Source organism: Cyanistes caeruleus, chromosome 7 (genome assembly GCF_971803275.1).
Source record: "Cyanistes caeruleus chromosome 7, bCyaCae1.hap1.1, whole genome shotgun sequence".
Taxonomy (NCBI): domain Eukaryota; kingdom Metazoa; phylum Chordata; class Aves; order Passeriformes; family Paridae; genus Cyanistes; species Cyanistes caeruleus.
In genome coordinates this window covers 5787937-5805537 of record NC_141707.1, presented here as the reverse complement: position 1 = coordinate 5805537, position 17601 = coordinate 5787937, and the positions used below count along the sequence as shown (strand labels likewise).

At 48.6% G+C, this 17601-nt stretch overlaps 1 protein-coding gene across 2 annotated transcripts in view; it reads left to right on the top strand.

Annotated features, from left to right (window-relative positions):
* The window catches only part of COL6A3 (collagen type VI alpha 3 chain), a 67791-nt gene extending 52982 nt beyond the window's left edge, over positions 1–14809 (top strand). For both annotated transcript variants that reach the window (XM_086898098.1, XM_086898099.1), the window contains 14 exons: positions 605–637; positions 729–765; positions 874–885; positions 1041–1534; positions 2126–2225; positions 2712–3410; positions 4525–4633; positions 5374–5648; positions 6955–7209; positions 8789–8863; positions 10425–10604; positions 10720–10773; positions 13626–13796; positions 13928–14809. In XM_086898098.1, coding sequence (XP_086754224.1) covers positions 605–637; positions 729–765; positions 874–885; positions 1041–1534; positions 2126–2225; positions 2712–3410; positions 4525–4633; positions 5374–5648; positions 6955–7209; positions 8789–8863; positions 10425–10604; positions 10720–10773; positions 13626–13796; positions 13928–13968 — 2535 coding nt within the window. In that variant the 3' untranslated portion in view covers positions 13969–14809. The remainder of the gene's footprint in view (positions 1–604; positions 638–728; positions 766–873; positions 886–1040; positions 1535–2125; positions 2226–2711; positions 3411–4524; positions 4634–5373; positions 5649–6954; positions 7210–8788; positions 8864–10424; positions 10605–10719; positions 10774–13625; positions 13797–13927) is intronic.
* Positions 14810–17601: the final 2792 nt, after the last annotated feature.

Genomic DNA, 17601 nt, shown 5'->3' with positions numbered 1-17601 from the left:
CCAGGGGTTGAAAACTAAGCCCATCACTATCTCCTGCTGATTTCAAGTTGGGAAAATCTCTCTTTATTTGTTCTGGATGTGTCTCTATACATTTTTAAGCAGCTGTTTATTGCTGACAAATATTTACCCTCCCTCAAACCAAAGGAAAAAGTCAAGAGACACGGTCTCACCAGGTATTAGGAATTCCCCATGGCAATATGCCCCTTAAAATTCCTTCTAGGAGATTCTCATCTCTTGTTCATTCACCACCCCACACAGGATATGGATTGTGACCAAATCTGGCTGGCACAAGGCTCCCTAGAGAGGCCAAGGTGACTCGGCTTGCTTTGCACGTGAACCTGGAGCATCGTAACTCACAGAATGGTCTGGGTTGGAAGGGACCTTAAAGACCATCTACTTCCAACCTCCCTTTTGGCTTTGGCCTCAGCTAGGTTCACTCCTCACAAGAAGAGCCCTGCACTCTGCTGTTGGAAACACAGCTGAAAACAGACAGATTTTCCCTTGGCTCCTGCATGACCCATGGTTCAGTAGTTATTCTGAGAGGGTTCACGGGGCACCCTGGAGATACACTTTGCACTCAATTTCTCTTCATTCTTTGAAACAGGGCCTTAAAGGCGAGAAAGGAGAATCCAGAGACGTAAGTGTGGCATAATTTCTCTCATGCTTTGAAACACCCTTGGGCTGGATATGTGATACATCTCTTTCCCCCCTTTCTTTATTTCCTAAAGCAATGCGCGCTGGTGCGGAACATCAAAGACAAATGCCGTGAGTACCTCAGTGCTTTGCTAAGCCCCTCTCTCTACCCTTATTTGCCCATCATGTTGCAATAATGGCACTGACCAAGCTGGTTTTTTCTCTCCATCTTTTCCACAGCTTGCTGCTATGGTAAGTCTCATTCAATCCTTTAAACCCCAGGGTGGCTGCATGTCACAACTGTTGGTCTCCCCACATGTGAATGATTTACCCCGGCTGAGGACACCGTCCTTGAATCCTGACAGCTGTTTGAGGCATGACTTGCTCCCAATGCACATTCCCAACAGGTCCCAAGGAGTGCCCTGTCTTCCCAACCGAGCTGGCCTTTGCTATTGACACCTCTTCGGGCGTCGTGAGGGACGTTTTCAACAGGATGAAGCAAACCGTGCTGAGAGTGGTCAACAACTTAACCATCGCCGAGAGCAACTGTCCCCGGGGGGCACGGGTGGCTCTGGTCACCTACAACAACGAGGTCACCACCGAGATCCGCTTTGCTGACGCCAGGAAGAAATCTAGCCTCCTCCAGCAGATCCAAAACTTCCAGGCAACCCTGACCACGAAGCCGCGCAGTCTGGAGACTGCCATGTCCTTTGTGGCCAGGAATACCTTCAAGCGTGCCCGCAGCGGGTTCCTGATGAGAAAGGTGGCTGTCTTCTTCAGCAACGGGGACACGAGAGCATCCCCACAGCTCAACGATGCTGTGCTGAAGCTCTACGACGCCGGGGTTGTGCCGGTGTTCCTCACCAGCAGGCAGGATGCAGTTCTCACCAGAGCTCTGGAGGTTGGGGTCCTTCACCCTTTCTTTATTTTCTCCTCGTGCCCTTGGTCTGCTTTGATGGTGCTGGATGCCACAGGCAATGCTTGGCTTTCACAGGCCTCTCAAATGTGGAAGAGAGTATTGCTGTCCAAACTCATCCATCCATTAGGAGAGAAACCCTAATTCTGTAATCATTACAGCACATGCTGGGAAATACTAGTGAGACTCTCAGGAGTGACTCTTTTCCCAGGCCATGGCTCCAGGGTGTCAGGTGTGGGATGAAACAGAAGGAAGAGTCTGACAGAAAGGCAAAGGGCAGGAAGGTGGGAGTACATTAGCTTTGTTGGCAGAGGGAGGGTGGACAGACAGAGATTGAAAGCCATGGAAAAGCCCCAGATAAACTCACTAAGCACTGGTTCAAGTAGTCCCTTTTCTTGGAGTTTCTGACTCTAAACTGACACTGGGGACACGAGGCTCCTCTGAAAGGGATCCATCATGCTCGTTGTGCTGAGCAGAGAATCCCTCAGAGTTGTGGATTGCCCTACCCTCCTCTGAGCTGAGAACAACAGAAGGCAGCATTACTGACTCCATGTGTTTCTGTTTCCATCCCACCAGATCAACAACACAGCAGTTGGTCACGCCATTGTTCTTCCAACCAGCGGTGGTCAGCTGAATCAAACCATTCAGAGGCTTTTGACTTGTCACATCTGTTTGGGTAAAGCATCCAATTTCTCCTCTAGACAGTTCCAAATCCTTCTGGTCACACAGCAGTTGGTTGTAAGAAGGGAAGCCCAGTTGGGAGTCGGCCCTTTTGCTGATGACTACAAGGGATTCTTGGGTTGAGCAGAAAACACTGGCATTATGAATGAGGTTTCCTGGGCGTTCTCTACTTTGTAAAGAGAAGCTCCTTTTTTTGTCTGGTTGCCACTTGTACAGCCCAAATACTGATAGCTAAGTGCTCTAAAAGATGGCCTTCTGCCACTTATGACAGAGTGCTTCAGGGATCCCCTTGGACAAAGGGTGCATAAAAAAATACTGAACACATAACTGAATGTCTTGTGGGATGAAATGACTTAGGTATCGAGCAGTGGACCAGTGAATGTCCAGGGCTTGATGGTATTTCATGTGACACCAGGGATGTTTACAGTGATGAGGGAGGGTTGTGTTTGGGTCCTGGAGGTGAAAGGTGTTTTTTCCCCAGATGTGTGTGACCCCCATCCCAGCTGTGGTGGAAGTGGCCAGAGACCTGCATTCAGAGACAGAAGGGCAGCCCCCACAGACGTAGACACGGACATAGCCTTCATCCTGGACAGCTCCGAATCCACCACCCCTCTGCAGTTCAGCGAGATGAGGAAGTACATTTCCCACATCGTAAATAACCTGGAAATCAGCTCAGAGCCAAAAGTATCCCAGCACCACGCCAGAGTGGCTGTTCTCCAGCAAGCTCCTTACGAACATGAAACCAACTCAAACTTCCCACCAGTAAAAACTGAGTTTTCATTAACTGATTATGCATCCAAAGAGAAGATCAACAATTACCTCCACAACCAAATGACCCAGCTCCATGGCACGAGGGCCCTAGGAAATGCAATTGAACACACAATCACTCACGTTTTCGAAAGTGCACCGAGCCCTCGGGATCTGAAGGTCATAGTGCTGATGATGACTGGAAAAGTGAACAAAAAAGAACTTGAGCACCTGCAGAGGGTTGTCATCAATGCAAAATGCAAAGGGTACTTCTTTGTTGTCTTGGGCATCGGCAGGAAGGTGAATGCCAAGAATATCTACAGCCTCGCCAGTGAACCAAACGATGTATTCTTCAAGCTGGTTGATAAAACAGGAGAGCTCCATGAAGAGCCCTTGCTGCGTTTTGGGACACTGCTGCCATCCTTTATCAGAAGTAAGTGTAACATCCTGCAGCCCAAGCGTCATGGAAGGGACAACACCTGGCTTCAGAGGGGTTAATCAGAAAGGTTTTGAGCAGCAGGACCCACTGAAGTTAGTCTCTTTTTTTTTATGGTTTGTACTGTTTGGTGCAATTTGGGCTGCTCATACTTTACCTAGTTGAGTATGTCCGGGTTTTGTTCACTTTGGCCTCCTCATCCTCTTCCATGTTGATCCACCAGTAGAGTTGGCACTTCAGTGTGTTTTGTCTTGGTCTCCATGGGCTCACCTGTGGATTCTGATCTCATCCCACCTGGCTGGCCTCTCACATAGGTCCTGCTGAGTCCCCTTGCAGCACTTCCTTGGAACACCCAGCAGATCTTTCTTCCCAGCTTCAGCACAAATATCATGTCCAGCAGGCCCTTGGCTGGCTCAGGCTGAGATCTGGAGTTGCTGTATGCAGATTTAAGGACCAGATGTACAGGATTCTTTGCTCAGGGATAAATAAAGCTGCTGTGTTTGGGATATGCTGACTATGTCTTGAAAAGTTACATCTCAGCTTAGCTAGAGGCCCCAGGCTGGACCTCCAGCTGCCACAGATCCTAAACACACCCATCCAGCAAGGATAAGAAATAGACCTCTTTTAGGAAATCCAGGTTTTAGCAAAAATTCCTGAAAAACAGATTAGTGGGATGATATACCACAGATTCAGGAATGTCTTGCACTGAATAGGAAGCAAACATCTGGAAATAAATGTTTAGGTTATCTCAGTTTGCTTTTTCCGTTTACTGCTTACAGCAGTCCTAGAAGCTTCTAACTCTTGAAAAAATAACATTACCTGCGTGGTTGGAAGTGCCTTGTTACAAGAAATGTATTTATAAGTGACAGACTCAGGCAAACAACCCTCTTGTAGTTAAGGCCCTCATGTTTGTAAACTGGAATAACAAATCTCCCAGCCTCGGATGTTGCCATAGCCAAACATCCAGCAAGAAAAAAAGTTATTTTGCCCTTTTTTTGTTTTGTTTTTTCTTGGTTTTGTTTTTTTAATGAAGAAGAAATAAATGTAATCTGTTGGTGGTGGGTATCCACCATCCTCAGCTCCAGTATTTAATGTCTCTCTCCATCTCCAGGTGGATTTGCTTCCTACCTGTCTCCAGAGATAAGGAGACAGTGTGAGTGGCTCCAGAATGGTCAGAAAGCCCAGAGCCAGCGCCCCGTGCTCACTGGGCAGAAAGCAGTGTGAGTAATGCTTTGGGGAAAAGGAAAGAAAAAGCAACTTCACTTTCAAAAATCAGGATCATCTTCTAATTAATATAATTCTAATAATACTGCATTTAATTTTACTGGTTTCCTCAGTGCTGTGTCAAAAGAGCAGCAGAGATACCTTATAGAGAAGGGTCGTGTATAATTTAAAATTTGGGATAAATTTCATATTTATGTATGTACAAAAATATGGTGGAGGTATATGTTGACTTTGATCATGTAGGTCAGGAATTCCAGAAATTTCTATTAATTTGGGGCTTTCTACTCCAAGCACTGTTTTCAGAGGCTGTGCTGCCCTGGTTTATCTGATATACAGAATCCATCACAGCATCCATGCTAATATTTCCTGAAGAAAAATGAAAGCTTGTGTCACCCAGACTCACTGGTGGCACAGAGCTGTCCTGGCTTTAGAAGGCCAAGCCTCTTGAAGTCGGGCATGTTACAGATCTGTCTACTGAATTCACCCTTCTCAGAGAATCACAGCACAGTTTGGGCTGGAAGGAGCCTTAAAGAACATCTTGTTCCAACCCCTTGCTATGGGCAGGAACACCTTCCACTAGACCAGGTTACCCCAAGCACTTCTTACTGCTTGGATCTAAGTATTTTTCACTCTTCACTGTGGGCAAATCTAAAGCTGGCAGAGACTCTTGACCTCAGGTGGGTTCTTGCCAATGGTTTCTATGTCAACTCTTCTCCACTTCCAAAATTCTGCTCAGGTTCGTGGCTCCCAACGCGACCATCAGCCGGACCTTTGCTGCCAGCACCACGGTCAGCACAACCATCAAGCCAGTGCCCAGTGCCCATGCCAGAACCACTCCTGCCAGCACCACAGCCCAGAGCAGAGCCACTGAGACCACCCCAGACAGCTCTGTGCTCCAGGTGAATGCCACTGCCCAGGGAGCAGCCAGTGCCACCGCCCACACCAAAGCCAGCGGCCGGGCCACCACCAATGCCACAGCCACCGCAGCCGGCGGCAGGAGGAGACACAGCGGTATGTGAACAGCTCTCCCCATGTGGGCAGTGCCTCCCTCTAGGCTGAACCACAGCAGGCTGTGGCTCTCCTTGCCCCCTGAGAGGATTATTCCTGCGGGAAATGTCACCCAGAGGCCAAATTTTGGTTTTAGGTGGAAATCTGTGCTGGGGCTTTGTCAACTTGTGTCAAGAATTTTGTGCAAAAATGAGTGGAGGACAGGCTGCCCCTAGGCAAAACATAAGCAGGAACAATCCATCCAGCTACAGAGAACTCCTCTTTCTAGCGTGGCTCATTTGTTTCCATGATTTCCTCATAGCATCGCCCCTTGTCCAAGTTTTGCTATTTGTGGTGGTTCATGGCATTGTTTGAGCTCCCAGCTAATAGGAATAGTTAGCTCATCATTGGATCAGTGTGGAGACCTATTTGGGAATGCCAAGCTTCTTTCATGTGAGCACAGTTCATACAAAGGAGGTTTTCCAGGTGTTTTTGCAAGGGGGTACCAGGCAGATCTGCACTAGCTGAACAAGGATCAAAGCATGTGTCCAAGCATAGGGAAGCTCACTCATCCAGTCACTGATGGAAAGTTGCTGCATAAATAATAAATAAAAAGCAATAAATAAAAGCAGCCAGCTTTTGCAAGGCTAATGCTTTTATCAGCTTAAGGGGAATAAACTTTTCTGAGTGTTTCTTGCTCCACCAGTGCTTTAAGCAGTATTTATACAGGTCTCATCCAGTGATCTCCCAGAGCAGAAAAGCCTTTCCATAATTACTTCTTTGACCTATTAAGGTTATCATCCCTGGAAGTGTTCAAGACCTGGTTAGATGGGGTTTGGAGCGACCTGGGATAGGGGAAGGTGTCCCTGCCCATGGCAGGGGGTTGGAATGAGATGGTCCTGAAGGTCCCTTCCAACCCAAAGCAGTCTGTGATTTTATGTTCACTATTAGGCAGGCTTGGCTTGGAGGTCTTCAGCAGCTCAGTGAATCCATTGCACCCTAGAGAAGGAAGGATCTGATTGGGCACATTTACAGTTGTTAGGAAAGTGCTGGGAATTTCAAACTGTGGGAATCTTCTGGGGGGAAAAAAAAATAAAAATGCTTTGATTTGCTAGATTGCAACAGATTATTAAAGATAAATAAACCACTTGGTGAATCATCTGAGCTATGGAAAACAAAGCCTCCCCTGCAGTGGCATTTGAGACAGCCAAGCACCAACTTGGCTTGCACGTGCCATGGAAAGAAGATTCTGCAGCACTGAGACACTTTTTCCTTGAGATTTTTCCCTCCTCATTCACTGCTTGGTGTCCCTTGTGATTCTGCCCTGCAGCAAAGACCCACGACATCCAGATCACAGATGTCACTGAGAGCAGTGCCAGGCTGCGCTGGGCCAGCCCTGAGCCACACAACACCTTTGATGTCACTGTCACCTTGGCACACGACCACTCCCTCGTGCAGAGGCAAAACCTGAGTGGCACCGAACACGTGATCCGAGGGCTCAAGAGTGGGCAAAAGTACGTCGTCGTCATCACTGGCTACCAAAAATCCCAGCCCAAAGTAACCTACACAGGGTCATTCAGCACGAGTAAGTGACTCTTAAAAACGTGTGGACATTTATTTTTTTTTTTCATAAAGTGGACGCAAAAGATAAGGGATCAGGAATCAGTTGGTACCAACAATCCCAGCCCTGGCTGTGCTAAGTTGTGTCACTTCATGTCTGCCATCCTCTGCATCATCAGCAGGGTATGAGACATGGGGAATGTGTTTCATTGAAAAATGGGAGTTACAGTAGGATTAAACCTGCACAGAATGTGAGATACTTAAAGGCAGTCCCAGAGTGGGTCCCAGAGGGTTTGCACATTGGTGCAAAAGGTCTTGGTGGGGGGTCCAGCCTGCTTTACTGCAAATAATAATCAGTCAAACTGGTAAACTCAGTCCAGTCCAATATCAAAATAAGCCAGAAAAGCTGCTTCCCTGATAGCCATTTCCATAGCTACTGATCTGCTTCCCACACTATCCAGAAAAACCCAGAAAGAAGAGATGGAATGGAAGGTTTAGTCCTTTGGGGATCCAATCTCCATGTGTGCAGATCCAGTGTGAACCTAACCAAACTCTCTGGCATGGCCAAAAGTTGCTGTGTAAGAAAGAGCCAATTTTTTTTTAATGCTGTTGGCAGAGGGGTGACTTGGCTTGGTGGTGTGAAGTTTGTGCTGGTCCTGCCAGTGCTGTGTCTGGCTCCCTCTGGCACTTCCGAGACAATTCCAGTACCCATGGAGAGCCTTTCCTCTGGCTTCAGTGGGTTTGGACCAGTCCCTTACCTTCTCAAGCAATAAACATGCCCACAAAAATGTTGAGAAAAGACATCAGTGGGTGGAAGTAACATTTTCATGTGCTGAACTGGAGCTCCCAATGCCCAGGGAAGCTGCTTTTCTCACAGAATAAATCTTGAATGGGAACAAGCTGAGTATGCAGTGGTGGCAAGCTGTGACCTGGACACTGAGTAGGATTGTCCCCCTTACCCACACCCAAACTGTACACTAAAGAAAAGTAAATCCAGCCCTTCCTGTGGCTGCAGACCCCTCCTGCTCCATGGAACTTCTTCACCTGTGACAATCCTCGCCATAGCTCCTAGAAGGATGTGAGGCCTGATGGGGAGGAGTGTTGGGTTCAAGAGAGCCCTTGAGGGAGCAGGAGAGTACAGATCCATCATGGATTGGGTCCCCCTGGGGGATGCCATTTTTATTCTGCCATCTCTAAGGCCAGGAAACCAAGGCTAAACTGGCTCCAGAGAGGCCACATCCAGCTCCTGAACCCCTGCCTGTCTATGCTGTGGGGTGAGTGGGGGCCATCCAAAGCAGCCACATGGGGCCCTGAGGATGCTCCTTTGTGGTGACCCCTGAGGGTGAGCCCAAGCAGAGACACTGGCTGGGGATGGAAGGTGATCCCATGGTGGACCATGATGGAAGGTGCAACCAGATAGCTGGGGATTACTCATCCCATCAGCTGCCTCCAATAAACATTTCTCACTTGTGTGTGCTGGGCTAAACAAATCCAGACCTGGCCCCTGTGCTGGAGCTGGGGCCAGGGAGCCTGTTTGTGACTGCACTGAGGGTGCTGCTGCTGATGGCCTGCCCCTGGACTGACCCTCTGCCTCTTCTCCACAGAGACCCTGGTGCAGCCCCAGGTGTCCCTGGCCAATATGATGCTCAACACTGAGCCACTGGAAGGGCCTGAGAATGGTGAGTGTGGGCCACGGGGGGACTGCTGGGCTGGGGGCTCTCACAGTCCCACTAACACCAAAGGATCTGCAAGTCCTTGGCTTTGCAGAGCCAGCTGATCCTGGTGCTGGTGACATCCTTGGCTGTCCAGGTCTGAGCCCTGCACTGGGGTCTCTGCCTCATTTCATCACTTTGGGTGACATCAAGCTCATCACATTGGTGCTGTCACACTCAGTGCTACCATCAGTGTCACAACTCCTCTTCCAAGGACCTGGGAGGGCTCTCAGCCTTCATCAAGCAGCACAGCCACTGCAGGCACACCAACAATGGATCTGTCATCTAAAACTCACTCCTGAATCACCGCTCCCATGTTTTCCTTTAAGCATTTCTCCTGGGCTGTGGCTCATTTTCTTCACGACGTGGTCTGAGAGCACGGGGAAATGCTGCTGCTCAGTGTGTTCAGCCAGGAGCTCTATGGAGCTCTGGCTGCTGGTGTTGAGTGGGATGAGCATGGATCTCATTCATGCCTGGCTGGTGGCACCACTGGAGCTTAGTGCAGTGGAGGGGACAAGAGCTTGTGCTGGACCAGCTCATTTCTCCTTCCTGCATGAACCATCATCATTCCCTTCCCACGTGCTCCCACTCCTTTGGCCCCTCTCCCTGGCACTGACATCTCCTCAGAAGCCTTGTGACAAGGTGACAAGCACCCCCTGGCTTTGTTTAACCCCTTGGCACCAGTCTTTGGGAAACCAAGTGTGTAGGCTCCTTCTGCTCCAGGGAAAAGGGATGTGCTTGCTGTGTGCTTGCTCTGCACTTCCACACAGACCTCTCCATCTCAGCTCCTCCTGCTGACCCACCTGCAGCAAACACCTCTGCCTGAGGATTTATGGCAGCCAGCAATCTGGGGGGAGCATTCCCCAAGGATGCTAATCCAAAGGTTTTCAACAGGATAAAGACTCTTAAAGAGGGCAGGGAACTGGGGATGGGTTTAGCTGAGCCTCCTCTAGTTCATGGGAGACACCCCTGTGTAAATCTTCCAAAATACTGTGGAGGAAAGCCCACACTCTGACCTCCTTATATAGGTAAAATACCATGGATGGCCCAGCACAGCTAATAAAAACCCTGGGATTTGGACCTAAATTATCATTTTTGGGGCAGAAAAGGAACATATGTTTAAACCTTCATTGAGCCTTCACATATACCAGGTGCAACTTGCTTTTAGAGATAAACACACTTAAGGACTAGAAATTACTGCCAAGAAGACAAAGAGCTTTGAAAACAGAGTGTGGGGATTTGTGGGAGGGCTCAGTCCTGAGTGCACTAGTGGGGCATAAGGGGTTCCCACTATGCTGCTCCAAGGATTTGGAGTTTGGATCTGTGACAAAACCAAGAGTGAGAAGAGGTAAGCTGGAAGCTGGGGAAGGTTTGCATCCAGCAAAGCAAGACAAAACACACGAGAGGGGAAATTACACCAGTCCTGAATCAGGCTTTATTTTCCCTTTTTTCCTCTTTTCAATCTCTCTGCTTTTTCAGCTTTTAACCCTCTCAAAGTCCTTTAACCTTTGCACCTTTTGCCATGCAGATTGGCCAGACCCTTGCTTGCTGGACTTTGACATGGGCATGCAGTGCAAGGACTATCAGATTGTGTGGTTCTTTGACTCCAAACACAAGTTCTGCAGCCAGGGTTGGTATGGTGGCTGTGGAGGTAATGCCAATAGATTTGAGACCGAAGCTGAGTGCAATAACAAATGCTTAAAGCCATGTAAGTACCCCATGAGGATTCACCCTTTTGCATTTTGTCCTATTGTCAAATGATATTTGGATCAGAGAGAAAACACCGTTTAAAATCCAAACCCGTGCACTTTTTCCTCCTCCAGCAGCAGATGAGAAAGCCATGCAGCAGCCACCCCTTGAGAAAAGATTTTCATCAGGTAACACCCCCCAAAAACATTAATCATCACAAACAAAGCAAACCCATTATTTCACCTTGACCATTTCACAGCATGCATCCAAGCCTATCCAACCCCAGATCAAAAGTAGCACAGAGTTAGTTTTCACTTGCTCCTTCACATGACCACGTCCTTCCATCTGCTTTGCATGAGCAAGTCACTTTGCATGTGTGTTGTCCCACGAGGACGTGCTGTTCTGGCACAACCAGAGTGGCAAAGCTCACTGGTTTTCATGAGGGACCTGGGGCTGCTGAACTGGAGTGTGGCAAGGTCTCAAATCAGTTTGTGTGACCAAAAAGTGCCACTGCTCTGCGGAAATGCAGAGAATTCACGACATTTCCCTGCCTGTAACCAAAACACCCGATGGAAAGCGATTCCATGGGTCTCAGGTATTGCATGGAGACGTTTTCCCTTCAGCACCAAAAGGTAAAAGTCAAGGTTGAGGGAGGAGCCCACAGGAAAATGGCAATGTCCTCCTCTCCTCAGGGAGTTTCTGAGGTTGAGGGGTTATGTTTGCAAACCTCTTCAAGACCTGGGAAGGGAAAAGAGGCTTGAAATCATCTGTGTTGGTTCAGCAAGGGGTTGGGAGGGAACAGAGCCCAGAAAATCCTTATCAGAGCAGCCTTCCCCTCCCAGAGGTGTTTCAGGGCCCTTTGTGGAGCCAGGAGGGAAACCACGGAGTGAAGACAGCCCTGATACCTAAAGGCAAGGCTTTAGTCCTTGCAGTGGCATGACAGGGTTTGAAAAGGCAAATTACAGACCCTTCCACCTCATTTGACTTTCTTAGGTTTATTTTAGGATCCTTAAATCATGCTTGGGAATTTTTGTCACTGGCAGCCCTGCAGAGACGTGGAGGAAGGGAGGAGGTGGCCACCATCAGCCACAGAGATGTCTGGGGTGGCAAAAGGGGATTTCAAGGTGCTTTGGGGATGCAAATGGGTATCATGGATCCTCTGGCTGTAGTTTGAGGACTTTGCTGACAGAGGAAGCAGTGCACAGCTTGTGCAGGAACCTGCAGCTTCACTCCAGAGCAGGATTCCACCCTCAGAGAGCAGGGAAGCCTCCCTGATGAGGTTTTCTCTGGAGGGAGCGTGTTTCTGCCAGCCCTGTCCCACAGGCCAGCCCCTTCTATTCATTGTCACATGCCTTTATGATGTTTCCAGCAACTGTTTCTGAGGCTAAAGTGATATTTCATCAACTTGGCACCACTCTGCCCTGGGCACAGAGTCAAGAAAAGCAGCTGAGGGGCCCTGGAGGGATGTTCAGGTCTCTGCCCACTGTGCTCTACTTGCTTTATTCCCTTTCCATTTTCTGCAAAGCCAGAGCTTGAATCCACGTGGAAAATGGCCACATGAGTTCAGTGCATCTCAGATTTTGGGGTGCTGGGTGGTGGCTCAGGCTCTGGGCTCAGCCCATAGCAGGTGCAACACTGAGAAATGAGTTGAGACCCCAGACTTTAAGGCACTTTGGGTGCAAAACCATGCACCAGACCCACTTCCTTTTTGAAACCTTTTAAATGATGTGATCCCCTTTGATTTTGGACTTTTTATATAATTTATCATGTGTAGATGTGAATTTGAGGCGTGGTTTAGCGGCGAACTTGGCAGTGCTGAGGTAATGGTTGGGCTTAAGGGTCTTAGAGGACTTTTCCAACCTTGATGATTCTATGGCTTTAATTTTTTTTATTGTCATTAACTTTTTTAGCATGACAAAAGTAACTCCTAAGCGTAACTGAGGCACATTTTCTCCAGGGGATGACTTAAAACCCTCTCTTCCCATCTTTTCAACAGCTTAAAACACATTTTAACTCTCTAGTTCTTGCTCTCTATCAATTCTTGGAAATTTTTAGGTAAGCTTTTGTTTAATTTCAGACTGAAATAGGGGAAAATTAGGTTATATATGCAAAAGAAATTCTTCTGTTTTGATTAGTGTTTGGATTTCCTGTGCAAGGTTCGGGGTAGAGTCATTCCTGTGTTCACATCTGCTGGATTTCAGTGTTTTGGAAGGTGGGGAAGAAGGGAGATGGGCTTTGGAAAAAGAAAATATGAATATAAGAAAGGCAAAGAGTCTGCCTAAGGCATGGGGAAGCTTTTGGCTGTAGGAGCCCAAAAGCAAAGCTGAACTGCAAGGTCAACACTGATTTCTGACTCCCCCTGATCTGTGGTGTTTATGCTGTGCTGAGCAGAGGTGGCATGAGCTCCTTCTGCATCCCTGTGTGAAGGGAGGTGTGTGACCTGATAGCAAATCAATGGCTGACATCAGATGTTTTTTTAGTTTTATTTTTAAGAAACGATTTGGCAATTTCATTTTGCCACTTCCAAGTGCTTTGTTGTTTTGTTCCCTGCTTGTGATAGATAAATTGCTCACCCAGCAAGGGATGCAAAATGCCATGGGCAGTGTGTGGTGGACCCAGGAGCATCTTCACATGGGAGATTTTGCTTTTCAGATTAAGTCAATCATCTTAGTGGTGCCAGTACTTCTTCCCTTGCAGCCCAGCCAGTCCTCTCCCAGTTCTGAGACCTGCCAAACTCATATCCTCCAGATCCAAGGGATTTGCAGACAACCACTGTCATGCAGCACTCTTCCTTCATCCCTCCTGGATGCATGGCAGCAACACAGGAGACAAACTTGTGCACCAGGGTGGTGACCTCCAGGGAAAGAGGTTGTCTTTGCAGAGAAGGAGATAGGATTCAGTCACAAGAGATGTGCACAACGTGTGCTGTGGATGCCCTTTATCAGCTTGCATTCCAGCCCTGCCCTGCAGATACACTCAGAAAAGGCTGTGCTTCACCCAGGAGTGCTACTGACCGCTGTTGCTCCTGTTTTGTCCACAGTGATGGACATCTGCCGGCTGCAGAAGGATGAGGGCACCTGCAGGAACTTTGTGCTGAAGTGGTACTACGACCCCGAGACCAAGAGCTGCGCCCGCTTCTGGTACGGCGGCTGCGGCGGCAACGAGAACAGGTTCAACACGCAGAAAGAATGTGAAAAACTCTGCATCTCTGGTAAGGGGGACTCAGACAAATCCCTGGCATTCCCACTCTGCTGCGTGGGGTTGGACTCCTGACAATCACCTCGTTTATCTTCCCTCAGTATCCTGCATCAGAACCTTATTTATTCCTTCTTTCTCCACCAGGTACCATCAACCCTGGCGTGGTGACGACAATAGGGACATAGAGCCAGGGGCTGGCCAACACTTACCTCTGAGACAGCATCACCTTTGCTACCTTGCCCCTATAGAAGCTAAGGGTATAGACGACCTTGCACTGTAATATTTCATGCTTTTAACTCCCAAGCAAACCCTGAGGAGAGGGTTTTGCTACATGACCTATCAATATGGTGCTAAACTGTTTGTGGACTGAGTGCTACACGTGCCCGGGTTATATTGTATAGCTTCAACATTGCCAAATATTTACCTAAGTGCAGATTGTTATTGTCTCTCAACATGTCTCTAAATTAGCCTTCCCCCACCTCCAATTCTGGCAGTCTGCCTATCTAAGGCACAGTAAAAATGAGTCAAAAAAACCCCCAAAATCGTAGTAATTTCACGGCAACTTGTTACCTGCTTGCTTTTATCCTTCTCATAACTGAGTGTAACTTTACAGGGAAAGCTTTTGTGTAAGAGAGTGGCTGATTCTGATAAACAAGTAGTTCCATTTTCACTCTTCCTCTTTTATTTTTACTTTTCTTCTCCTTTTGCTGGATTTGATCTCAGACTAGATCTCTTGTATGCATTTGTACCACATGTGGCCAACCGAACTAGCAAGGAAAAGGAAGCAAAGTTTCCGAATGCAAATGCACTGCTGGGACCAAGGCCTCAGTTAACAAATCTTCAAATTGTGGTGTAGGATGCCTCTGGCATTCTTCTGATGCTGTATGTTTTATAAAATACAAAGCAAAGCAGTCTGGGGAGGGGGGAGCAGTGGGAGGGAGGGGGGTTTTATTTTTATTGTGGATTCTGTGTCAGGAAGTCTATACAAAGAACTTTTAAATAAAGTCTAATGGAGGTTTTGAGAAACTTGTGGGTTTGTCTTTGTTAAAGCCAGTGTGGGTATCAATGGAATAATTTTCCAGGGTGTGGAAAACAATTATTTGGGGTGGGGTGTGAGGGGGGAAACCCACTGTTCCTCAGAGGGAGGATGGATGTAGTAAGGGTATTCAGGGGGACAGCACTGAGAGGCTGCTGGCAACCTGGAGATTTCCAGCTTGGAAAAAAGGTAGAAACAGAGATGTCTTGGTTGTGAAATCTCTGTCCTGAAGGAATTTAAACTCAGCTGGACATGGCATGGAGCAGCTTGGCCTCAGCCAGTCCTGGGTGTCCCTTCCAACCCGTGTTACTCAATGCCTCCATATTTTCATCTGTCTCCTTAGCTTTCCACAGCCATGGTTTTTCCTTCTCTGAGCTCACCCAAAGAAGAAGAAATTCCCAGAAACAATGCACATTTTTCCTGTCCCTTCAAAAATCCCCCCTGAAAACACAAAGAAGATGAAAGTGGCCTCCCCACAGCACAGGGCAGCTCTGGCTGTGGGGCTTACATCCTCAGTTTCCCTGAGGCTCCGTTGTTGTCCAAAGGCAGGGCTTGGTAACACTTCCCATGGCCTGCTGGAGGTGCCTGGATGGAGAAATGGAGCCTTGCAGGCACATGCCGTGCAGAAGGCAACTGGAACACCAAAACCAGGGAATTGGTGAGGGAGAGCTAGGAGAGGGCATTGCCTTCTGGAGAACTGGGTTGCATTTATTAGATCTTGGAAAGGAGACCCTTGCAATTCAGGGCTCATCCAGGTGTTCTTCCATGGGTCAGGGTGGGATTGCCATGAGGAGAAGGCCACCTGGCACTGTCCTGCTGCTTTCTGAACCACTTCAGGCAGGTCCCCATGGGTCATGACAGGAGATGTTCCACATGTGTTGCACACACAACCATGCCTTTGGCAGCACCTCCCAGGAGGAGGATTTGCCTTCCACAACACCATTTGCAAGACTAAATTAAATCTGACAGCTTAGGCTCGCTGTTCAGCGCTGCACACGATCCACTGGGTTCCAAGGGCCTCACCCTGACTTCTCCAGGGCACAAGAGGAGCTCGCAGGGCTGCTCTGGGCTTTGTCCTCGTGAGGATTTACAGTTCAGGCATCCCATTCTTGGCAGGAGGCGCAGCCCCAGATCCCAAAACTTCCCGTCTGAGCCGCTTGCGTGGGGGACAGGGGACAGCTTGGTTTGCCAAGCCGTGGCAGCTGAGCTGGGGAAACTGCGCTGTTTATTTGGCACCTTCCCCGAGCACACCACAGGGGTTTCATTAGAAGAAGAGGGGAATGGGTGAATGTTATTTATTTATTTATTATTTTTATAATATTTTAACATTATATTTTTATTTGTTTTTTTAAAATATTATTTATTTATTTATTTATTATTTTAACTGGCTCTTGCAGAGGGACTTGGGAGCCTGCCCTGCAGCTCACCGTGCATCGGGCCCCCCCTTTTCTGCTCTCACGGGGTTTAAAAGCTGCACTTTGGTTAAAGCGATCCTTCCCCCCATCCTCCCACCCCTCTGCAGCACGGGAGAGGTTTTCCCAATGCCTGCACCGCCTCCGTTTCCCGGGAAAGCTGCTTTCCATGGCCTGTGCAGCCCTCCAGGATGCCAGGGCGCAGCCCGAGGTTCCACAGCCGGGAGGAGAAGGAAGCTGGGGAAGGGCCTGGAAGGGGCCCCTCATCCCCTCCCATCCCCGGGCCCCACGAGGGGCTGCACATGGAAGTCATCTGCAGCTGGGAGCGCATCTGCCAGCGTGGCTGCGGGACCAGACCGGGAGTAAAAATAGCCTGGCCTGGCCCGAGACACGCGCTCCAACTCCCGGCTGCTGGTGGGGAGCCCTGAGATCCACACCCTGCTGCTTTTGGGGTGGCCTCAGACCCCCCCTTTATGCAGGATTGCTTCTCTAGACATCACCTCCTGCATCAAAAATGCCCCTGGCCTTGCTTCAAAAAGTACTGCCTCAGTCTTACACCCTGGCCCAGGAGGGGGACAGCAAGGCCATAATAGCCAGACTCCAGCCTAGAATTTCCCCTCAAGCTGATGGCATGTTGTGAAGTACAAAAGTGTCACTGGAATTGCTCTAAATCTCTGGAGTTTTCCAGAATTGGATCAGGGAAACCTTCACAAGGCTGGTGTAGGTTGAAGTGACCCTGCCTCTGGGACCTGCATAAAGTCCAAGTGAGCCTTGAATGTAATGCTGTGTCTTCAAACCCGAGTGCTAATTCTGTCCCAGTGAAAGAACCACAGAATGGTCTGGGTTGGAAGGGACTTAAAGCTCATCCTGCCCACCCCATGCCGGGGCAGAGACACCTTCCACTATCCCAGGTTGCTCCAAGCCCTGTCCAACCTGGCTTTGGACAGTGCCAGGAATGGGGCAGCCACAGCTTCTCTGGGCACCCTGTGCCAGGGCCTCAGCACCCTCACAGGGAAGAATTACTTCCTGATCTCCAATCTAAATCTACTCTCTTTCAGTTTGAATTCATTCCCCCTTGTCCTGTCACTACATCTTCCTTGTATTGACCCTCCAGGACCTGAAGGGAGATGGGTGAGGTACAGTCAGCAGAGCTACCAGCCATCATTTTACCAGGGAATTTCCTCACGGAGCATTTGACAGTCAGGCTGCCCAGAGGAAGCCACAAAATCCTACACTCCCTCCTACACTCATGCTTCCTCTTTAAAGTGTGATAGTGGACAGTCCCTGGGACAAACTATTACAAAGAATCACTGTCAAATCTCACTTTCTCCAGTTGAAATCCAGGGGGTTTTGGATTACTCTGCTGCCCT